Consider the following 26,142-nt stretch of genomic DNA (forward strand, 5'->3'; position numbering starts at 1 on the left):
TCATCGATGACGTCATTCATCTCGAAATCTCCGCGATTTTGGCGGCAATATCCAATTTTATCCACGTGTCCACAGGTTTTTATAGTATTATATTTCATACAACTCCCATCAGGACGGTTCCCCCACCATGCGAGTCAATAACTTATCGATGACGACATCCGTCTCGAACCTTTCGCGACGGTGGCGCCAATATCCCATTTCATACATGTTTCAACAGGTCATTATATTTCATACAAGTCCCAACAGGTCTTAGAGGGATTCCCCCACCATGCGAGTCGATGAGTCATTCGTCTAGAAAATTCCATGAAGGTGGCGCCGCCACTAGTATCATATTCCATACTAGGGGGCTTCGCCCCCTGCTCGCTTCGCTCGCCAACCCCGGGGGGCTTCGCCCCCCCGCTCGCTTCGCTCGCTCCCCCCCAATCCAACTGTTAGAGATTAGGAAGTCAAGGAGAGCCTACAATTCTTTATTTCACAACAATAACAACATAACAACAATTCAACATTTTGTCATGAAATGTATAGCTATATACGGCTTTATTGGAATATACACGGCTTTATATTAAAATATGGAATCAAATTCATGAATGCGAACCTGTTAAGTACAACTAAAATGGTAGTTATGGNTTGGAATATACACGGCTTTATATTAAAATATGGAATCAAATTCATGAATGCGAACCTGTTAAGAACAACTAAAATGGTAGTTATGGGAGGTAACTACGATTTCAGTTATCTGGGGTCCTTAACCCATACTCTCTTCGAAAACCCAGACGGAAAATACAAAGGAGAGTAGGTATTGACTCGAAATAAAACCATGGTAGTGGAACTGGTCATCAATAGGGTTAGGATGGGTGCAGTAGGACACATTCAGTTGGACACAATACAGTAGAACACACCCACGCGGAAAAATATATATGACTCGGCCAATTTGATATATTTCACCATGTTAAAAATATATGAAATTGGCCCCACAGAGATATATATATGTGAATATATGAGATTTGGCAGTTGAACACACATTAGTGAAAATGGCGATTGAAAACTCTGGCAGTTGTACACACTCTTTTTTTATCGATTGAGGCATGCCATCGATCGCTAAAAAACGGTGTTTCAAAGCCTCGGCGTTGCAATAGTCATTTTCACTATTTTATGTTCAACTGCTAAATCTCTAGGCAAGTGTGTTCTACTGCGTTGTGTCCAACTGAATGTGTCCTACCGCACCCATCCCAATCGGGTCTTGCGTCAGGAAAGGGGTTTTACATCTGGTTCTGAAAAAGAGAATGAATAAGTTTAACAGAATGGTAGGGTCTTCAAAAATTTCGTAGTGTCTTGTAACACAATATGTTTTTAGTGGACATGCGCGTTCAATTATCAAGATCTATAGTAGGAATATATTTTTAACAATTGACAAATAGAAAATTCAGATACATATTCAGATACTACAGTAGACCGAATATCATTACTTGGTTGTCAATAAGCATGCCAATCATTTCAAAAATGTTAATTTCTTTTGTGCCGTCTTCATATAGGATTATTTTATAGCGAATTTCACCGGAACGTAACAGAAAAGCAAAACATCGTTTTTTATTGAATTCAATTGGAAATATGAATAAGTTGATATGTAAATAATATATGTATCCTTGAATTACCGCATTGGAATTCCTTCTTGAATATTTTCGACTGGCGATGGATAACTAATGTCAGTACTCGTCATTTTCAACGAATTTCTTTGGCCTAAACAATGAACAAAAAATCATATCTGAATAATCATATCCTGAATAATAGAATTTACAATCAGTAGTTATAAGAAGGGCTCGAACCTTAACCTTTTCTTAATGAGGCATAACGAAAATTTTTCATAAGATCAAAAGATCGATTTTTTTTTTCTTAAAACAAATTTTAAGGCTTATTAATATTCTGTAGATACAGATTTATGCTATATCTCTTGTTGATTTTCTCTTTTTTATGGGTTGATCCCCGTATGATCTTTGTGGTCTCATTCCAACTGATCGTTTCCTTTTCAATCCTTGATTTTTCCGTCCTCTTCGGGAACGTTTCGGTCCTCTCTCATTTTCCTCATTTCTTTCTTTACAACAATTATTTCCATAATTCATTTTATTGAGAATTTTCTGGATCTGAACACGGCAAAATCTGAAGATTTTTCTTTCGATTATTTCGATGTACAGAGAGTAAAAAGTATAATATGAACCTTTGTGTTTCGTTTTTCTCAGTGTCTAGTTTTAATCCATTGACAAGCCTATCCACGAGACCTCTCATCCAGCCTTCATCATAAGCTTTTGCATTCTCATCCCAACATTGCAAATGATTGGGCAGCATCGAATCCAAATCATCATTGAGCACTTTTTCTGAAAGTATTGTTTACAGATAAATATATAAAGCAGAAATTGACAATATATTGACAATATATTAAAGAATCTTACAATGTCCCAGATCATCAATCTCCATTTCCATTGATTCAGCCGATTCATTAGTCATATTTATTTTCCTGCAAAATTGTCATATGGAATGAATAATATAGGTAAATTTTGAATATATTCACACCATTCGATTCTAAAAATCTTTTTTTAAATCAAGCTTTGTACTTGATAAGCATTTCTTTGTTTCTTGATAAGCGAAATGCTTTCAGTTTGAATAATTCCAAATTCCTAATAATATTGACTACATATTGAATACATACATACGTCGTTAAGATGACTCCCGATGCAACTTGATTTTCTTAAAAATCTCAGAATAAACGATGTTATGAATCTGATTTTTTTCTTTCTCATCGGTTTCACCGATGATTTTTATCTTTAATCCAGATAATGATCTACATCTCGATAGAGCCACATACAATTGTCCGTGACTAAAAATCGGCGATTTATGATCGAGATATATCCCAACTCGATCAAAAGATTGTCCTTGAAATTTGTTCATAGTCATAGCAAAAGCCAACCGAACTGGAAATTGAGTTCGATGTAAAATGAACGGCAGGTCAGTCTTATCTTTCGGATTCAATATTATTTTCGGAATTGTCACAGAATCTCCAACTTTGTCTCCAGTTAGTATTGTGCAATAGAGAATTCTGGTCGTGATCCGTCTCACAATGAGTCTCGTTCCATTACAAAGACCATCTGCTATACATATGTTCCGTATTAGCATAACTACGGCCCCAATTTTCAATCTTAATTTAAATTGAGGCAACCCTGAGATATTCAATTTATTTAGATATTTTGGCTGGAAACGTAACATAACGTCGTCGCCGTTGATTGCATCACTGTCACTTGAAGCTGCTATGTCATACCCTATTGTTTCTATCATTTCTCCAGGGAATATTTTCAATACTTGTTCGTTAAGCATGTTGACTTGACTATTCAAAGCTGCCAAAAGGACACATTTCGAAAGGTTATCGTCATCAAAATCGTTGTTATACACGGCTTCTATCACATTTTCACAGAGAATCTCGTCAGGAACTTGTAAAATATCAACGTGCCTATTTCCAATTTCAAGTAACTATTTATTGAAGTGTTTTTCAGTGATACGCATATTAATTTTCAAAGTGTAATGTTTCATCAAATTCCAAAATCCGAGAGTTGTTACACAAGCATTTACAATTTGCGCTCGTCTTGCACGCTTCACAATTGGTAAGATTTGTCGAAAATCACCACCGAATAAAAAACATTTCCCACCAAACATTTCGTCAGATTTCATCAAATCTCGCAGAGTAACATCAATTATTGTAAGAGCAACAGCGGGAGTCATGGAAACTTCATCCCAAATAATAATATCAACTTCTGTTAGGTTTTTTTTTGCGCGTTTGGTAAGAAATATTGGAGTAATATCATCATGAGGATTTGGTAGGTTGATCGGTAATTTGAAAAATCGATGAGCGGTGCGTCCGTTAGGTAATAGAATTGCTGCTATTCCTGTCCAAGTTATTGATACTATATTCTTGCTCATACTTCTCCAATGCTGATATAGAGATTTATAGAGGAATGTCTTTCCAGTACCTCCTGGTCCATCCAGAAAGAACAATTTTCGTTTTCCATTTTCAAATTGACTGGTTATATTTAGGAATACTTGTGACTGGTCATTGTTTAGTTTCCTTCGCATTTCTTGTGCTATTAATGCATGCTCACTCGCACTTTGATCATCCTCAAATTCATTGAATGATGTATTATTTAAATTAGCTTCTTCAAATCTAAACATTAATAATGATTTATCTTCACTTTTTAACAGACGTTCAATATTGATCAGCACTTCACATTCTGAAGACCCATCACATATAGACTGTTTATATTTTTCCCAGAGTCCTTTAGCATCTAGATCATCACAAGTCAGCAATAAATAAACAAAAAATTTACGTAGTGTTTTTGGCATCATCCTTGCACAACAGTCATCCGTCATTTCTTCGATATGTTTCGGACTGGTGATGAATCCTGATTTATATGCAGCTTCGTAGAATGTTGTACAAATCTCTCCATTGATAATTTTCAGTGCTTCAAATGATGTAGCTCCCTTTTTATGTTGTAACAACATTTAAAAAAAAAATCGTTCGGCATCCTTCGGTGACACAGAATACATTCTAGTCACCGTTTTGTCCATTCCTCTCTGTCGTTTTTGCCAACATTGATTTTTTTGATGCCATGTAAAATGTTTTGGAATTTCAGGATATGTGTATTGTCGTGCACTTTCATCCGTTTTATTTAATTCAAAGAATGCTGTCAATTTAGTAATATGTTGAGTGGAATTTACTGCTTTTTCTTCTTGCCCCTCTTCAAAACGAATATATTGATGCCCTTGAAGATGTACTGGTAATCTGATAATACTATGACTCATGAAACGCGTTGGTAGTTCTAATAGTCTCCAAGCGGCTTCCATAGAGCTGAGATATCGAGAATCAACATAATCATTAATTTCATTCTTCATTCCTGGAATGTCTGCAAATTGTACTTTCATGCGTTCGTGAGGTTTATTTATGTATTTGTACAGATATTTGATAGCCATAATTGACCCACAATATTCCACATTGATATGACATTTATATCTTAAAAGTAAATATGGATTATATGGGACTACCATCGAATTATCAACTGGGATGAGTTTTTTGTTAACTCTTCTGGTGTACATGTAACATTTGTTCCTATTATCTGAGCGTTTATATATTGGAAAGCCATCAGCTTCGATCTTCGTTTCAGATACAAATTCTTTTGGGAATTTTCTCGACCATCTGTTTTTTTTCATCCCAACATGGTGTTTTACTACTATGTGGACCGTGTAGCATGTGCTTCATAACCAATTCAAATAATTTTAGATTCTTTGCTCTATCAGGAATTTCTGCACATATAAATTTATCGATGGCCTCCGGTGTCAGCATTTTATTCTTCTTGCATAATACAAATATGCAATGTGCGTGTGGCAATCCTCGCTTTTGAAATTCGATGGTGATTGTATAGCCCACAATGTCTCCAAACACGCGACCTGATTTTATTTCATCGATGAATACCATCAGTTTGACGAAAAAAATTCGACAAACAATATGAGGAATATCTGATGCAGAAAAACCTCTTGGTAATGTTCTGAGGTAATTTACTATTTCATTCCATTTAGGGTTCGCAGTTACAGTGATAAATAAATCTGGGCGACCAGTTTCTCTTGACATTGCCATGGCATCCTGAAAATGCTGATATTTTGCTCGTGGTCCAGCGTCGAATGATGATCGAAGTATCATTGCCTGCCCTAATCGCACAGAGTCAGAAGTATTCGTTGCACTTCGTTCTATGTGATCCGTTAAACCTTGTAATGTTTCTCTCCGAAATTGATGTGGGTTTGATCGAAAATAGTTCAATTTATTCCATTCATTGACAATGTAAGCATATAACATATATTGCTGACTCAACCTTCCTCCCATAGTAAAGGGATTGAAAGCATTATTTTCCAAAACTCTCAATTGCCATCCGTAATACTGTACAGCGGTAACACGTCGTGAGTTGGTTACAACATTGTTGTTCACATGAATCGAATATCCATGCTGGCCAGTAGGGAATAATAACGGGAATAACATTGGTTCGGCGTGTTCAGATAGTTTATGCATCCTCTGACACTGCATTGCATTTTTCGGATGGACTCGAAACTCATGTTTTGTGGTACCGATCCTTCTTTCCCAGTGATAAGTATCGCACCTACTTCGGTTTTTGCTCCGAGACCAGATGGTAAGCTATATCGCTTCTGTTCTAAGGTCTTAGATGAAGATTGTTGAAAACAGAGTACTGGAGCTGAATTCCCCTCTTTCTTGTATATTTCAGATAAATTCTTGTAAGCCTTGACATACCTATTATCACTCATAATTCTATAAATCATCTTCAGAATTTTATAACTTGAATTTTCAAATTGTCTCAATTTCAGTGCTTCGTTTGGTTCACATAAATAAATTTGCCCGTTTCGAGGCGGCTGTCCTTTTCCTGGGAAAAGACTTATTGTGACCATTACATCAGTTTCTCCCCTAATTTTCATTGATCCCACTCCATGATGATTAATTTCTTCTCGTGGGCAAAATGAAGCCATAGCAAATGAATTGTTGTAGAAACGTATGTATTTACGAAATTGCTTTCCTCTATTACTATTCGCCGTGTATAGTCTTCGCAATTTCCTGGGGAAAACTGGCCAAGGATCCAATTTGATCTTTCCATTATGACAACAATTGTGCTTAACCCTGCCACGCTCCAATTTAAATGACAATGCGCCACATGATTGACACTCTTGATCTAAATTTCAAATATTCAATACCTCAGTATCAGCTGACCACTTTTCACCGCGATATTTTTTCCCACAATTTTTTTTATTCTTTTTATGGTGACTATAATAATGCCGGTTTGTTATAGACCTTTTAACCTTCTTCAGATAAAAATCCTCAAATGAAAGAGACCCTTCATATTCATCATATGATACAATTTTTCTTTTTTAACATTCATTCTATATTCCGACTTTTGAGTTCTAGGGTGTTTATGATTTCGTTGATGAATATCATNGTCTCCTGTGAGATGCAACAGAAATGAAACAACCTAACCTGAACCCCAAAAAAGTTTCACCTCTACAAAAAACCACAGAACACTCAAAAACATCTCCATAAAGAAAAACTGACTTGAATTCAGGTGTCGCCTGAATTTTTGCGTCGCCTGAATTTTTGCGTCGCCTGAATTGTCTTAAATTTTGCCCTTATTTTTTTATTATACAAAGAGACAAGTGCCAACAGANCTATGATTTTCCCTATATCGTCTATTTCGTTCTTTGGCTAATTTTCTTCGCGCATAATATTACATCGTTACAGACAACAGGCGTCAGAAGTTACAGACAACAGGCATCGTTTACGAACATACAAATCATGATTGTTCTGTGAAATTTTGGCTCTATGATTGTGCTTGTATCGTCTGTTCCGCTGTTTGGCCAACTTTCTTCTCTTTGCACATAATATTGCATTTTGTTCAGAAGTTGAAGACAACGGGCGTTGTTTGTGGATGTAGTAATTATGATTTTCTTGGGAAATCTTGGATTTATGATTCAGCTTATACCGTCTTTTCCGCTCATTTTCAGATTTTCTTTTATTTTCGAAATTGTCAGAATGAGAAGATGATGGATGGGTTCCATTTCCGTTCTTAGACATAATTTCAACTCCTGAAACGTATTTTTACAGAATAATTCGGACAATGAACATATTGCAAATTTACTCCCTCCCGTGCAATGAAAATACCGAGAATCTAAGAATTGGTAGGATTTTTAATAATTTCTCAAGATTTACGTGATAAAGTATCAAAAAAATTGCCGGTAAATATTCTTGAATCATGTGCGGTGTGATTTCACCAAAATTTCGATTTTTAAACCGTTGTCGATTATTTTTAGTTAATTTTTGAAAAAGGAGTGCCATAAGACTCTGTGTTAATGACATTTCTTGAATCATTTTTTCCTGAAAATATACATGGTCAATCGGTCTGGGACTTTGAGAAAATATTTCTGATCACTAAGAGAATATACCCTCAAAAATTTCCGTCTATAAACCATTCCCTTCTTTTCCCATTTGATTACTGTGGAAGTACCTTAATACAAGAAAAAATGAAGAAAAAAAGAGGAAAAATTATAACTTAAAAATTTGAGTTCGGAGTCACTAACCACTTAGAGTCTTGAAAACTCCTCGAATTTTGAAATTTTACAATGGAATAATTGGCTCTCTTGCTATAAAAGAAAAATTATATTATATTTTTTTGTATTAAAAGAAAGAAAAAAATCAGAGATAATAAAATTTCAAGATGAAAAATCCCAATGGAAATTGTCTCCTGTGAGATGCAACAGAAATGAAACAACCTAACCTGAACCCCAAAAAAGTTTCACCTCTACAAAAAACCACAGAACACTCAAAAACATCTCCATAAAGAAAAACTGACTTGAATTCAGGTGTCGCCTGAATTTTTGCGTCGCCTGAATTTTTGCGTCGCCTGAATTGTCTTAAATTTTGCCCTTATTTTTTTATTATACAAAGAGACAAGTGCCAACAGATCTTAGAGGGATTCCCCCACCACGCGAGTCGATGAGTCATCGATGACGTCATCCTTCTCGAACGTTCCGCAACGGTGGCGCCAATATCCAATTTCTTACAAGTTCCAACCGGTCATTATGGTATCATATAATTCTCAACAGGATTAAGGGGGAACCCCCACCGCTATAACGTCATCCTTCTCGAATGTACAAGTCTCAGCAGGACTTACGGGAAACCCCCACCTCGCACATTGATGATTCATCAGTCTGAGTGACTCATCGATGTCATTCATCTTGAAAATATTCAATCCAATATTCAATTCTCCAATGTTGTCAAATGTTTGCAAATGTTAAATATTTGCACATGTTGTTAAATATTTGCACATGTTTAGGACTTAAGGAGAGTCCCCCCACCATGCAAGTAAATGAATCATCAGCCTGAGTGACTCATCGATGACGTCATTCATCTCGAAATTTCCGCGATTGTGGCGGCAATATCCAATTTTATCCATGTGTCCACAGATTTTCATATTGCATACAAGTCCCACCAGGACGGTTCCCCCACCATGCGAGTCGATAACTTATCGATGAAGTCATCCGTCTTGAACCTTCCACAGCTTGTGGCGCCGATATCCGATTTCATGCAAGTTTCAAGGTGTCATCATACAAGTCCCAACAGGTCTTAGAGGGATTCCCCTACCACGCGAGTCGATGACGTCATCCGTCTAGAAACTTCCATGAGGGTGACGCCGCCACTAGTATCATATTCCATACAAGTCCCAACAGGACTCAGGAAGTACCCCCACCACGCCCCCGAGTTGATGAGGTGACTCATCGATGACGTACTGGTGAAGCATGAAAAACCGATGCCATTATGCGGCGCATCCAGTGTTTGTTATTTTATCTTAATTTTTTGTTAGTTAACATGGCTTAAAACCCCGACCTTGTATATGGGTATAACCTAAAGATGGGGAATCAAAAAAACAAGGCCATTGGTCGAAGCATTAAATGTTGAACAAATCAACTTTTCCAAGAGAAAAACTTTGGGGGATACGTGAAATTCATCTCAAAGAACATTTGGTTTTTGCAAATTTGTATTGCTATCCCTTGTGGTCGATTATTATAAGAAATGCTATTAATTTTGAACCATTTTAAATTTGAATACATGTAAGTTCTATTTCAATTTTTCACAAATTTTTATACCTTCTCGATTTTTTTGAAACCTCAATATTCGTCAAATTATTAATTTGTTGAATTCTAACGAAAATATTGGTTCTCAAATACTCCCACCACCGACGCGTGCTCCCACCCCTCCCACTCCACATGCTGCCATTGGAAAAAATGAAACTGGATTTTTTCTCTTTCTATGAGCATGAAAATAAGTACCAAAGTCATTTATATGATACAGACAACCCCCTGTAACTTTGAAATTTCACCTCGGTCTCCACTTTAAGATTTCTCTTGCCCTATTACTTTTAGATTTTTCAGTTTTTGCAAGTTAATTTCCGTTTAATTCTTGAAGTCATTTTTCATAATGTAATTATAGCGATACCTTTTTTATATTTCAGAATTCATGGAGGAGCAGGATACAAACCATTTTTGTGGTTTGAGTGGATTCTGACCCTGATTTTTGGATTGAATGCTCTTCATCATTTCATTTGCTACTGTTACGCAACATTGAACCTGCGTCCAATTGTTTTGAGTCCACGTCAGAAGATGTTACTGGGTATAAATAAGGATGATCCGTTGTTTCAGACTGGGAGTGCCAGTCCTGGGAGTGTCAAAAGACCAGTATCAGATTCTCCTATCAATTTGCCTTCTCTAAACCTCAGTCGGCGATCGTTGGGGTCCCCAGGTCTCAACGAGAGCAGTAAGTATATTCCTAAAATGAGGAGGTGAAAAGAGCCGAATTAAAAAATTTGATGCCGATAATTAGCACAATTGAAATTGACAAAAAAATGAAAAAAAAAATTGATAATACACTTGAATTGACGATGAAGGCTATCATACCTTAGGTGGTATGATAGCTGCAATAAATTATAGAAAGAAAAAAAAAGAAACACTGTTTAATGGGAAAAAGCCTTTCGGCATAAGAAACCCAGATTTATTATCAGTACATTGAGTTGGAGGATTCACTGCGAATGGCGGTGTCACACGAGGATTCACACACACACATACATACAACACAATGTATTTGTTCGTTATTTAACGGTTTACGACAACGGCTAGCACGTGTCCACACATAAATATTTAATCTGCACTAAAAAACTTTAATAACGCAGGCTAATTTGGGGGTTAGTTGGCGCAATCGTTGATTGCGTCCTTGGAAGCGTGGTTCTGTGCCACGTGGAGACACGAAATCGTGTAATTTCGTGCCGTTGATTGATCGTTCGTTTGATCCTTAATTCAATGCTACTTGCTATTGAATTTTGGTTCACTAGTGCACTAGATTCGTTGTTCGTTGGTTTAAGTTGTTGAACCCATTGGGCTCGTTCAGTTTAAAGTCGAGATGACTCGATAAAATTTGGATTTTTGTTGGAGCTCGATACACGCTTCAGTGTCGGTTTTTACTAACTGACGCCATAGCGTCCGTCGGCGCGCGCACACCCCATCGAGAGAGGGTGCTTGTTAGGTGCTGCCACCACTTGCCGCCTACTTGTAACCGTCGGCGCGGGCACATACCAGCGACAACAGCGCCCGTAAGGTGCTGCCACCGCTTGTCGCCAGCATGTGAACGCGGCCTCAAACCTTCGCAGGTGTTACGATGTAATAACACTCCAATTTGGGTATAAGATACCATAGGAACTGCGGGGGGAATAAAATTTTCAGAATTACGTATCCTCCCACTTTACTCGTTCCCCGAGAAGTACATATTGTGATTTGATAAAATATGTATGTTTTCGATATTCTTTGTATAAGATATTGGGAGATTTTCGTTTTGTGTCAGCGGATACTTACGATTTTTGTTGTGAACTCGAAAGTTTGATTAAAAGATATTGTTGCGTATTTGCCGTTTTCCTTCCTTTCAACCAACTTGATGTACGGTCGTCTCTTTCTTTTTCGATATTCTCTGCTCTTTTCCTAGTCCGCGGATATGTCTCTTCTTCTTTTTATATCTTTCAATCATTTTTTTAGCCCCATTTATTTAATAAACTCTTTCCATTGATAAATGGTCTTATAACTTTATAATATTGTTCCCTTTCGCAATCACACTTAAAAAACTCGGTATAAGTTAGCTTATAAATAGGGATCAGCGAGGCAAAATGGACTTTTATTTCAATTTTCATTTTTGTCGAAAAAAACTAACTGGTAAGAGAAAAATCGTATGGGTGAATCCGTAATGATCAACGAATAAAATTCTTTAACTTTATGTTAAAAATCAAATCCGTCGTTCTCCCAAAATTGATAGTTTCATTTTTCCAGACGCACTTCAAGTTAACTGTACGGATCAAACACGAGAGGCGTTCAAACCAATCATGGGGGATGTTAAAAAAGGTCCATCAAGTTGGCAGTCCTAGGTGCTCCAATCGAGACCAAAATATACGCAGAATTCGGCACTATTTAGGCGCTTTTAACGTGCTTTCGACTACTGGAGAGAAAACTCCAGAAAAATGTTTTTTTTTTACAAAAACGGAAGGGTTTGAAAGGAACCGATATGGATGAAAGAAGTGTGGGGGGGATAAGCATATGTGTACGGTGAATTCCCCAAATTAGGTGTTATTCAGTGAGACAAGAGGCTCAGTCGTATCGAGAGGCAGGATCATTGGACATAACTCCAGGAGTCTCAGAGTGGTAGAAACGCTTGGAGAGATTAAGCGCTCTCAAGTGGAGGCAGTTTTTAATTTGGTGCTTCATCCGTCGTCCAAGTTTTAATGGTGGCTTAGTTGAGTCAAGAGACAAAATCATTGGGCACGTTTTCAGCAGTCCCGGAATGGTGAACATGCTTGTAGACATCCGGCGCTCACGAATGACGACAATTTCAAATTTGGTGCTCCGCCTCTGGACCGAAATCCATTGGAAGCTCAGTCACATCATAAGACAAAGTCATTGGGTATGTCTCCAGCAGTATCGGAATGGTGGACATACTTGTAGTCATTAGGCGCTCACGAATGAAGACAATTTGAAATTTGGCGCTCCGTCTCTCGACCGAGAACCAATGGATGCTCAGTCAAGTCATGAGACCAAGTCATTGGGCATGTCATGAGATTTTTCGACTTGACTATTGAGAAGGACAGTTTGTGAATTAGAATGGAAAAATTTTTGTAGCGGGGATTGGAAAAACCCATGGAAATTATTGATTTGTCGAAATTCATTAGTCGAATGATGTATTTTGCTCTGCTTCAAAATGGAGCCAAAAAAACATCTCATGATCGAGTGGCTTGATGCATAGTCATCTTTAATAAGTTGACGCTCACTAGTTGAATCAATTGTTGGTGATGTTCTGTCTATAATTTGCCGTCATTAGTGAGAGAAGTGAAAGAATTGACTGTCGTTTCCATTTTTTCATTCGTAGATATAATAACTCTGTGCAAAATATCAGTCGCTCCGCCTAAGAAAAAGTGAATCAACGTAAAGTCTGAGACTGAAATATTTTTCTAATATTTGTGGATATTATTTTGATGAAATATTTTTTCACATTTTGCACACCTTTGTTTTCATCTTCTAACCGTCATAAATGAGAAACCTCAGTTGATTCCCATATTTATTCGATCAATGTCGGCGAATGATAAGACAGAACATCCATAAAAATTTTTTTCCACATTTGCTCCCAAATGACATTTTTCGTCTTGGCTATTGAGGATTACAATTTGTGAAATTTAGTGGGGGAGTTTTGAAAAACACATGGAAATCATTAATGAGTCGAAACTCATTGGTCGAATGATGCCTTTCGCTCTGCTCCAAAATGGAGCAAAAAAAAAACATCTTACGATCGAGTGGCGTGATGCATAGTCATATTTAATGAGTGGACGCTCACTAGTTGACTCAATCTTGAGTAATCTTCTGTCTATAATTATAACGCAACATTAGTGTCATCATTAGTGAGAGAAATAAAAGAATCGACTGTCGTTTCCATTTTTTCATTCGTAGATTTAACAATTCTGTACAAAATATCAGTTGTTCTTCCTAAAAAAAGTGAATTAACGTAAATTCTGAGACTGAAATATTTTTATAATAGACGTATGATTTTGAAGAAACATTTTTTCATATTTTGCATATTTTGCACACCTTCGTTTTCATCTTTTAACCGTCATCAACGAGAAACTTTAGTTGATTCTCGTAGTTCTTCGATCAATATCGGCGAATGATGAGACAGAGCCTCTATAAACAAAATTTTCTACACTTGCTCCAAAATGACATTTTTAGACTCGACTATTGAGGATCACACTTTGCCAATTTTGGTGGGGAAATTTTTGTGTGGGAGATTCGGAAAACATATGAAGATTTTTCGATTAGTCGAAACTCATCACTGAGCCAAAAATATCTCTTCATTACTAGGTCGTAGGATATTTTTCTGTCGAATAAAATATTGCCCCCGAAGGCGAGTGCTCTATTTATATCCGATGCATTTTTTTCGACTTAACGGTACCAANCAAGAAAAATTTGAAAAAATTTGAAGATATGGGGAATGATGTGTTCAATGTGATGGCGACAAAAAACAATGGGGTACCGGGGTGAATAAGAGAGATATTTCAACCCGCCGTACCCATTTGATCCCATGCTTTCTCGAGGTTCGTCACGCGAAATAGAGGATTTTCCGCATTTATTTTCTCGATGTCTAGTTCCGGTTGCGGGTTTGAAATTTCGTCGGATGGATGAATACATATTTCTGCAATGATGGAGGGAAAGAAAAAAATTTTTTTGAATCTTTTTTCAATTTCACTTGGCACCCTTAATGATCAAGTATTCTTTATAACAATACGTTTTTGCCCAGCTGTCATAGCAATATGTTTTTGTCATGACGGCTGGGCAAAGAGTTTTCGGTCGCGTAGCTGCCAAATGCTCCAAAATGATGTGGCCCACTTTGCGAATATGAATTTCTGTTCCTCATCTCAGTTTCTTTTACTTTAATAATTGTTTAAGTATATTGTATCATCCCAAGTACTTGTCAATATTGACAAATATACATTTGGTCTCCAATCAATCCGCTTACGTTTGAAGCTGCAACGAGTTGAGATACATAGGTGACAAATGCATCGCAAATGATCTCGAGAATACTGGTTTACTCGCTGATATTCAACACTATCAATCCTCGTTTATTTCATGATTTGTGCTACCGTTTTCCGTTATGTCCAAGCCACAGATTGAATGAATTTTTATAACTGAATTTCATATTTTCATTGAAATGGTGGAGGCATAAGCATATCGCAGGAATTTTTACTCAATTCGAAATCCTTAGAAAATTGAATAGATCTCAGATCTAATTCATTAATTGTAACAATTTGTACTTTGATAAACGCCGTAAGTATTTGCCTTATATTTTATAATGGCGTGGCGGATTCGTCGTAGCACCCGACAATATCCCTATCATTATTTAAGAACGTTTGGATTTCATTTTCGTATTAGGCGCTACTCAATCGAATGTATATCGGACATTCGAGTTCTAGGGTCCTCAGGCCATGTCGGGCGTCGAGCCCAAGACCCTCGATTAAAGTAGAAGTCCCCAGGGGAGAGCTAGTACCATCTCATTCAAATTGTCGTCATTCGTGAGCGCCTAATGTCTACAAGTATGTCTACCATTCCGAGACTGCTGTAGACATACCCAATGACTTTAATAATCCAACACCATCGTATGTTTAATAATCGTCTTATGACGTGAAACAGCTTCCACTGCATCTAGGTCCAGACGCGGAGCACTAAATTTCAAATTGTCGTCATTCGTGAGCACCTAATGTCTACAAGTATGTCCACCATTCCGATACTGCTGAAGACATATCCAATGACTTTGTCTTATGACGTGACACAGCTTCCACTGGATCTAGGTCCAGAGGCGGAGCACCAAATTTCAAATTGTCGTCATTCGCGAGCACCGAATGTCTACAAGTATGTCCACCATTCCGAGACTGCTGGAGACATATCCAATGACTTCGTCTTATGACGTGACTGAGCTTCCACTGGATCTCGGTCCAGAGACGGTGCACCAAATTTCAAATTGTCGTCATTCGTGAGCGCCTAATGTCTACAAGTATGTTCACCATTACCCCCATGAAGTTGCGCGAAACACGATCAAGATCAGGGGGTTTCGAGTGGCGGTTAATAACGTGCTAATAATGTACTTTTTATGTACCGAAAAAAAAAAATTGTATTCAATTAGGTCCTTTGAAAATTGCATCTGACGGTTTGGGCTCAAAATTATGATTGCTTGACTCAAGTTGCGTTATCTACTAATTATGTGTTACATATGTACCAATAGAAGAAGTTCCCAGATACCATTAATTTTGTGAAAATGAGAAGGTAAATATTGAAAGCACAATTTGGGCGGTTTAATTGGTGGACGTTAATCTACCAACTATGTGCTCTTTATGTACCACAAAAAAAAGTGTCGGCTCAGTCAATTTCACGTGAAATACTTGCGAATTTTCAAAACTATAATTTGAGTAGTTTAATAGGTGGAGGTACATGTGTAAATTATGTTTTTTTGTACAACCAAAAAAAATTACTGTTCCGAGAGAATTAATTGAAGAGGCCATGGCAAGAGTTCTGACGGCTCATTGCTGCAAAACCATTGGATGAAAAAATTGGGCTAATCATTGCGTCATCATTCTATATGATTCCTAAATCAACTCCAATCATAATTATGGGCCCACCACAATAACAATCGACAACCCATCTCGGAAGGGTCCATGACCTTGAATTGGCGTCACAGAGAGGGAGGGGGACGGGAAAATTTTAATAAGGAAACAAGAAGAAAAAATTATGTGTTATCTAATTCGAGTCACGGAGTAATTATGTACTCTTCAGGCCCAGAGCCATGGACTGATTGTTCATGTGAATCATCATGACTCCGAGAGGTTGAGTGGAAAATGACACTTCGATTTATGTGCTCCCCAAATCAGGTCCAATCATAATTATATACTCATCATAAGGATACCCTCCAGTGGGAGGATCGACTAGACCTGATTAGGGCGTACCTGATGATGCGTCATTTTTTCGCTTTGATGATTTACTGATTATGTATCAAATAAAACTACGTGAATCGATTAGGCACCCACGTTACAGATCATTCCTCAGGCACACCGACGTGCCTGAATTAGGTTCGAAGGAAGAGATAGAAATTTGAATAGCACCAGAGAATTGTGTTATCCGATTCGAGTCACGGACTAATTATGTACTCTTCAGGCACTGAGCCATAGACTGGTTGTCCGTGCAAATCATCATGACTCAGAGAGTTTCGGCGGAAAATGACTCTTCGATTTAAGTGCTCCTCAAATCACATCGAATCATAATTATATACTCATCATAAGGATACCTTCCAGTAAGAGGATCGACTAGACCTGATTGAGGTGTACTTAATGATGCGTCATTTTTTCGCTTTGATTGTTTACTCATCATGAGTCACAAATAAAACTACCTGAATCAATCAGGTACCCACATTATAGATCTTTCTAGAAACCGACACGCCTGAATTAAGTTCGATAGACGAGAGATGGATTTGAATAGCATCGTAGAATTATGTGTTATCCGATTCGAGTCACGGAGTAATTATGTACTCTTCAGGCACTGAGCCGTGAACTGATTGTCCATATGAATCATCATGACTCTGAGAGGTTGAGCGAAAATGACTCTTTGATTTATGTGCTCCTCAAATCAGGTCGAATCGTAATTATGTACTCAACGTAAGCACGCTCGTCAGTGAGAGGATCAACTAGACCTAATCGAGTTGTACCTAATGATGCGTCATTTTTCGCTTTGTTTACTCATCATGGGTCACAAATAAAAATCGAGTCACGGAGTAATCATGTACTCTTCAGGCACTGAGCCATGGACTTATTGTCCGTATGAATCATTATGATTCAGAGCGGTTGAGCGAAAAATAACTCTTTGATTTATGTGCTCCTCAAATCAGGTAGAATCGTAATTATGTACTCATCGTAAGCACGCTCTTCAATGAGAGGATAGACTAAACCTGATTGAGGTGTACCTTATGATGCGTCATTTTTTCGCTTTGATTGTTTGATCATCATGGGTCATAAAGAAAACTATCTAAATCAATCAGGTACCACATTACAGATCATTCTAGAGACTGACGCCCCTGAATTAATCAGGATAGAAGAGAGATGTATTTGAATAGCATCATAGAATTGTGTTATCCGATTCGAGTCATGGAGTAGTAATATACTCTTCAGGCACTGAGCTATGGACTGATTGTCCATACGAATCATCATTACTCAGAGAGGTTGAGCGGAAAATAACACTTCGATTTATGTGCTCCCCAAATCGGGTCTAATCATCATTATGTACTCATCATAAGGATACCTTCCAGTAAGAGGATCGACTAGACCTGATTGGGGTGTACCTGATGATGCGTCATTTTTTCGCTTTGGTGATTTACTGATTACTGGGAAGTAGAAATTTTTGAAAAATAGAAAGAAATGAAAAAGAAAGCCAAGTCAGCAATGTCGAATAAACGAAAATAGTGCACAATCAGATTTCTATAAGAGGAATTGTTTCAAATCGAATGAGGATTTTAAAAAAATTCTTGATGAAATAAAAAATTGGTAGAAGCAGGACCAACGTCCTTGGCGCGGATCAGAAGATGGAGAATTAGATTGATACTAGATAATGAGTTGAAAAACTCCGCGCCAAGAACGTTGGTCCTCCTACTAATTTTTTATTTCATCAAGAATTTTTTTTAAATCCTCATTCGATTTGAAACAATTTCTGGCACTGACCCATGGACTGAGTGTCCATATGAATCATCATGACTCAGAGACGTTGAGCGACTCTGTGACTCTTTGATTTATGTGCTCCTCAAATCAGGTCGAATCGTAATTATGTACTCATCGTAAGCACGCTCTTCAGTGAGAGGATCGACTAGACCGGATTGAGATGTACTTAATCATACGTCATTTTTTCGCCTTGATTGTTTACTCATCATGGGTCACAAATAAAACTACCTGAATCAATCAGGTACCGACATTACAGATCATTCTAGAGACCGACGCGCCTAAATTTAGTTCGATAGAAGAGAGATGGATTTGAATAGCATTATAGAATTATGTGTTATCCGATTCGAGACACGGAGTAATTATGGGTACTTCAGGCACTGAGCCATGGAGTGGTTGTCCGTGTGAATCATCATGACTCAGAGAGTTTCGGCGGAAAATGACTCTTCGATTTATGTGCTCCTCAAATCAGGTCGAATCATAATGATGTACTCATCATAAGCACACTCTTCAGTGAGAGGATCGACTAGACCAGATTGAGGTGTACTTAATAATGTTTAATTTTTTCGGTTTGATTGTTAAGGCGAAAGCTGGGTGCAAGAAGAAGGATGCTGGGAAATGAATATTTTACGATGGTGTTGTCAAGGTTTCCTCACCGAATACCAAAGTTCTTCGAAACATAATTTTGTATATGTTTATGTATAAAATAATATAACTGGATTCAGTCATAGATAGACTTGCTGATAATTATTAAGAAATGATAATTGATAGATTATTGCATCAGAATAAATGAGTATAGAGCGCGATACTCACTAGAATTTTTATATATTTCGTTCTCAATTTAATGACAATGTTTATCTTTTCTATGATAATAACTCTTAATATTGTTCTTGTATAATCGTGGAAAATTCTAATAAAGGTATGTGTTCATCATCACGACTAAAAGGTGAATATTCCTTGCCTACACTTCAATTTATTTTTCACGACTTGAGAATCACTGAGAAAAGTAGATTAAAACGGTTCAAAAGGCACATTGTTGAAAAGGCGAGGAGGCACTGAAACGAAATAATACTGAGGGCAAACAGATATTGAACGAAAAGAGAAAATACGTAGTAGAAAGAACTTGATGAGGAGTCATCATGGATCATGACCATTGATTATTTTGCTGTAAGAGTGGTAAAGAATACGAAGTAGTTTCACCTTTCATCGTGGAATTGATAAAATACGTAAATAAACAAGTATTATATTTTCTCTCACTTAGTCGATCAACTCGAATCTAGTTGTCTATTTCGAAGGATCATGGCTATCTGTTCTCAGTGGATTTCTGATATATTTATATCTGATATTCGCAAATTCGAACTTTGAATTCAACATCATTCACATGCGAACCTCTTCTCATAGTTACTCATTTCAATAATGAATTATTGTTTCCGTGCCGGCGGGCGCAAAGTTACATTTCCCACCCGCTTCGCGGGAGGGAACTCTGACTTTGCGCCTACGCCGAGACGGAAAATCGCGTTCTAACCACGGGAAGTAAAATAAAGGACCCTCGGCCGCGTGCTTACCAACCTCGCCTTCGGCTCGGCTGGTAATTGCACTGGCGGCTGAGGATCCTTTATTTTCCCTCCCTAGGTTAGAAATATACTATTCCGTAGTTCTCCAAATGATACGAAATGTAAAAAAGAATGTCACCTCATCTGAGTTATCCGGAAATCAGTACATCTGATTTGGAAAGCACATAAAGCGAAGCCATTTTCCGCTCAAATTCTCTCAGTCATGGTGATTCACATGGACAATCAGTCCATGGCCTGTGCCTGAATAGTACATGATTACTGCGGGACTCAAATAGAATGTTGCATAATTCTATGATGCATTTAAACGTATTCAAATCCATCTCTCGTCTATCGAACCTAATTCATGCGCGTGGGTCTCTAGAATGATCTGAAATGTGGGTACCTGATCGATCGAGGTAGTTTTATTTGTGACCCATGATGAGTAAACAATCAAAGCGAAAAAATGACGCATCATTGGGTACACCTCAATCAGGTCTAGTCGATCCTTTTACTGAAGAGCGTGCTTACGATGAGTAAATTACGATTTGAGGGGCACATAAATGAAAGAGTCATTTTCGCTCAACCTCTCGGAGTCATGATGATTCATATGGACAATCAGTTCACGGCTCAGTGCCTGAAGAGTACATAATTACTTCGTGACTCGAATCGGATAACAAATAATTCTATGATGCTATTCAAATCCATCTCTCTTCTATCGAACCTAATTCATGCGCGTGGGTCTCTGGAATGATCTGTAACGTGGGTACCTGATTGATTCATGTAGTTTTATTTGTGACCCATGATGAGTAAACAATCAAAGCGAAAAAATGCCGCATCATTAGGTACACCTCAATCAGGTATAGTCGATCCTCTCACTGAAGAGTGCGCTTACGATGAGTGCATAATTATGATTCGCCCTGATTTGAGCAGCACATAAATCGAAGTCATTTTCCGCCGAAACTCTCTGAGTCATGCTGAATCACAAGGACATCTAATCCATGGCTCAGTGCCTGATGAGTACATCATTAGTCCGTGACTCGAATCGGATAACACATAATTCTCGGGTGCTATTCAAATCTCTATCTCTTCCATCGAAGCTAATTCAGGCACGTCGGTGTCAGGAATGATCTGTAATGTGTGTACCTAATCGATTCACGTAGTTTCATTTGTGACACATAATAAGTAAATAATCAAAGCGAAAAAATAACGCATCATCAGGTACACCCCAATCAGGTCTAATCGATCCTCTTACTGGAGGGTATCTTAATAATGAGTACATAATTATTATTATTTTTATCGTTATTTATATCGTTTCGTCCCACTTAGGGTATATTGCGATGATGATCAAGACTTTGAATGGTTAGATCGCACCATTCTACCCGGCCGGGATTTGAACTCGGAAACTTTCGCATGTGAGGTAACGAACTTACCCACTGCGCCAAGCCATTGGGGAGTACATAATTATGATTAGACCTGATTTGGGGAGCACATAAATCGAAGTGTCATTCTCCGCTCAACCTCTCGGAGTCATGATGATTCACATGGATAATCACTCCATGGCTCTGGGCCTGAAGAGTACATAATTACTCCGTGACTCGAATCAGATAACACATAATTTTTTTATTCTTGCTTCCTTATTTAAATCCCCCCCCCCTCCTTCACTGTGACGCTAATTCAAGGTCGGGGATTCTTCCGGGATGGGTTGTCGATTGTTATTGTGGTGGGCCCATAATTAAGTTTGGAGTTGATTTGGGCATCATGTAGAATGATGACGCAATGATTAGCCCAATTTTTTTTCATCCAATGGGTTTACAGTAATGAGCCGTCAGATCTCTTGTCATCGCCTTTTCAATTAATTCACTCAGCACAATAGATTTTTCTTTGTAGTACAAAAAAACACATAATTTACACATGTACCTCCACCTATTAAACTACTCAAATTATAATTTTAGAAATTCGCAAGTATTGCACGTGAAATTTAGTGAGCCGACACTTTTTTTTGTGGTACACAAAGAGCACATAATTGGTAGATTAACGTCCACCAATTAAACCGCCCAAATTGTTCTTCTGTTGGGTGTGTGAATATGACTCCGCCCTTTTTTGTTCAAATAAAACACATTTGCTTGTTTAGAAAATTAAAGAAAAGTTTATTGAAAGTATGCTCCATTTGCAGCTACAACCTTTGCCCATCTTTCAGGTAATTTACGTATCCCTTGCCTGAAGAAATCCTGGTCTGAGCTGATCCAATTATTAAGCCAAATTTTGATACTTTCGTATGAAGTGAACCGTTCTCTTCTGCGAACGAAGGAGCTATGTCTGGCGAATATGGCGGGTGGAGTAGCACTTCCCAGTCCTGTCCTTCTAAATATCTTTTCACAACTTGGGCGGTATGCGGTTTGGCATTGTCATGTTGAAGAATTAATTTACTGTGCCTATTCACCCATTCTGGTCATTTTTCTTCTATGGCTCGCTTCAAACACATTAGTTGTCGTCGGTAAACTTCTCCATTAATGGTTTGAGAGGGTTCGAGCAACTCATAATATACAACACCTCTCTGATCCCACCTAATCCAGAGCATAACATTGGCACTGTGAATATTTCTTGTTGGCTGGGATGGGCCGGGTTCACCTGGCTACACATAAGTTTTTTGGCGTTTAGGATTCTCATAATATATCCATTTTTCATCTCCTGTGACTATTCGATGCAAAAATCCTTTTTTTTTGCTGTCTTTGAAGTAGCATTTCACAAATTGTTTTTCGACGTTCCATGTCTCTTTCAATTCATATGGAACCCAGTTACCAACTTTTTGAACCATTCACATTGCTTTTTAATGCTTTGCAACAGTTAATCGTTCAACATTTAATGCTGCAGCCAATTCTGATTGAGTTTGGCAAGAATCCTCTGCCAATAATGCCTCCAATTCAGCATCTTCAAATTTTTTTGGTGGTTTTCCATGTTCTCTGTCTTCAGTGCCAAAATCATTATTTTGAAATCGCCGAAACCATTCCTTGCAAGTTGTATTAGATGGAGCATGCTCACCGTAAATCTCCACAAGCAAACGATGAGTTTCCGCTACACTTTTCTTTGCAATATAATAATGTAATAACACTTCCCGCAAATGATGTTTCCTTGGAACGAAAACCGACATTATCATGGAGGTAAAAACACTTGTTGCTTACATTTCAACCAAATGTCACGTAGTGCGTTTGACAGCTGACATGAAGTACTATCGAATCTNACACTTTTTTTTGTGGTACACAAAGAGCACATAATTGGTAGATTAACGTCCACCAATTAAACCGCCCAAATTGTTCTTCTGTTGGGTGTGTGAATATGACTCCGCCCTTTTTTGTTCAAATAAAACACATTTGCTTGTTTAGAAAATTAAAGAAAAGTTTATTGAAAGTATGCTCCATTTGCAGCTACAACCTTTGCCCATCTTTCAGGTAATTTACGTATCCCTTGCCTGAAGAAATCCTGGTCTGAGCTGATCCAATTATTAAGCCAAATTTTGATACTTTCGTATGAAGTGAACCGTTCTCTTCTGCGAACGAAGGAGCTATGTCTGGCGAATATGGCGGGTGGAGTAGCACTTCCCAGTCCTGTCCTTCTAAATATCTTTTCACAACTTGGGCGGTATGCGGTTTGGCATTGTCATGTTGAAGAATTAATTTACTGTGCCTATTCACCCATTCTGGTCATTTTTCTTCTATGGCTCGCTTCAAACACATTAGTTGTCGTCGGTAAACTTCTCCATTAATGGTTTGAGAGGGTTCGAGCAACTCATAATATACAACACCTCTCTGATCCCACCTAATCCAGAGCATAACATTGGCACTGTGAATATTTCTTGTTGGCTGGGATGGGCCGGGTTCACCTGGCTACACATAAGTTTTTTGGCGTTTAGGATTCTCATAATATATCCATTTTTCATCTCCTGTGACTATTCGATGCAAAAATCCTTTTTTTTTGCTGTCTTTGAAGTAGCATTTCACAAATTGTTTTTCGACGTTCCATGTCTCTTTCAATTCATATGGAACCCAGTTACCAACTTTTTGAACCATTCACATTGCTTTTTAATGCTTTGCAACAGTTAATCGTTCAACATTTAATGCTGCAGCCAATTCTGATTGAGTTTGGCAAGAATCCTCTGCCAATAATGCCTCCAATTCAGCATCTTCAAATTTTTTTGGTGGTTTTCCATGTTCTCTGTCTTCAGTGCCAAAATCATTATTTTGAAATCGCCGAAACCATTCCTTGCAAGTTGTATTAGATGGAGCATGCTCACCGTAAATCTCCACAAGCAAACGATGAGTTTCCGCTACACTTTTCTTTGCAATATAATAATGTAATAACACTTCCCGCAAATGATGTTTCCTTGGAACGAAAACCGACATTATCATGGAGGTAAAAACACTTGTTGCTTACATTTCAACCAAATGTCACGTAGTGCGTTTGACAGCTGACATGAAGTACTATCGAATCTAAGTGTTGCCATTTATTAGTGCACGTAAGCAATACTAAAAACGACATCTGTTGAGAAAGTGTGGAGTCATATTCATACACTTAATAATATTTACTGTCATTTCCAAAAAATTAATGGTATCGGGGAAATTCTTCCATTGGTACATAAATAACACATAATTAGTAGATAACGCAACTTGAGTCAAACTATCATAATTTTGAGCCCAAATCGTCAGATGCAATTTTCAAAAGACCTAATTGAGTACAAAATTTTTTTTTCAGTACATAAAAAGCACATTATTAACCGTTACTTGAAACCCCCTGATTTTGACCGTGTTTCGCCAAATTCATGGGGGTTCCACCATTCCGTGATTGATGGAGACATACCCAATGACTTTGTCTTATGATGTGACTGAGCTTCCACTGGACCTCGGTCCAGAGGCGGAACACCAAATTTCAAATTGTCGTCATTCGTGAGCCCCTAATGTCTACAAGCATGTCCACCATTCCGAGACTGCTGAAAACGTGCCCAAAGATTTTGTCTCTTGACTCAACTAAGCCACCATTAAAACTTGGATGATGGATGAAGCACCAAATTAAAAATTGCCTCCACTTGGAAGCGCTTAATGTATCCAAGCGTTTCTACCGCTCTGAGACTCCTGGAGTCATGTTCAGGGACCCTGCCTCTTGACACGACTGAACCTCTGAAAAACTTGACTACAGGTGGAGCACCAAAATTTTGGTTTGTCTCACTGAATAACACCTAATTTGGGCAATTCACCGTACCCATATGCCTATCCCCCCTACACTTCTTTCATCCCCATTGGTTCCTTTCAAACCCTTCGGTGTTTTTAAAAAAAGAAAAAAAAACATTTTTCTGGAGTTTTCGTTTCAGTATCGGAAAGCACGTAAAAAGCGCCTTATTATCCCCTAGTTTAATCATTTTTTTCCCACTTTTCTCACTAACTTGATGCTCATATTTAAAAAACGCTCTTTTTAGAAATTCTATTAGAGCACGGAAAAAAAAAATTCTGTGCCAAAAAGCGCCTAAATAGCGCCTAATTTTGCGTATATTTTGGTCCCGATTGGAGCACCTAGGACTGCCAACTTGACGGACCTTGTCCAATTCCTCGTCCTCAACTTTTTTGGTTGCCTAGGACGTTTCTCATCCTGGAGATCAAAATTTCCATCCCGAAATTTTTTAAACCACTTTATATGTGCTATAAGATACAGTACTCTCTCCCAAGGCCGAACGAATCATTTCTTGTGCTTCTGCGGCAGTTTTTCCAACTTGGAAGGTGAAAAGAAGGCAGTGTCTCAAGTGCTGCTTGTCGCGCGTCATTTTTATTCACTATGTTTTTTGAGGTTGTGTTAATCACACCACAACCGGACTTGAGTGGTTTGATAGTTCACAGATAGCGCTTCAAAACGCCGTTTATTGCGGGGAATTCTTTTAACTCAAATAGGTATTCTGATCAATTTAGTCTAGGCGCCGAGAATTAATTTATACACCTAATAGAAAATACATAAGTGATAACATCACAGACTCTCGATTACAAAGTAGTCAACCAATTTATATATTAAACTAATCAACCTGACGCAGAAGGCACCGGCGTAACACCGAGATGTTCAGGAAATCGAACATGTCCAGATCTCGCTTGTACTCTAGCATTCGACGGGTTCTCAGCCCCAGCATCCATTCCCGGAGAATG

At 38.0% G+C, this 26,142-nt stretch overlaps 1 protein-coding gene across 1 annotated transcript in view; it reads left to right on the top strand.

Annotated features, from left to right (window-relative positions):
- Positions 1-10,100: 10,100 nt before the first annotated feature.
- LOC107042701 (transmembrane protein 209) overlaps positions 10,101-26,142 on the top strand; it is a 462,551-nt gene continuing 446,509 nt past the window's right edge. The window contains exon 1 of the mRNA XM_015263853.2: positions 10,101-10,399. Coding sequence (XP_015119339.1) covers positions 10,246-10,399 — 154 coding nt within the window. The 5' untranslated portion in view covers positions 10,101-10,245. The remainder of the gene's footprint in view (positions 10,400-26,142) is intronic.

The sequence above is a fragment of the Diachasma alloeum genome, unplaced genomic scaffold (genome assembly GCF_001412515.2).
Source record: "Diachasma alloeum isolate Michigan unplaced genomic scaffold, Dall2.0 Dall_scaffold_00510, whole genome shotgun sequence".
Taxonomy (NCBI): domain Eukaryota; kingdom Metazoa; phylum Arthropoda; class Insecta; order Hymenoptera; family Braconidae; genus Diachasma; species Diachasma alloeum.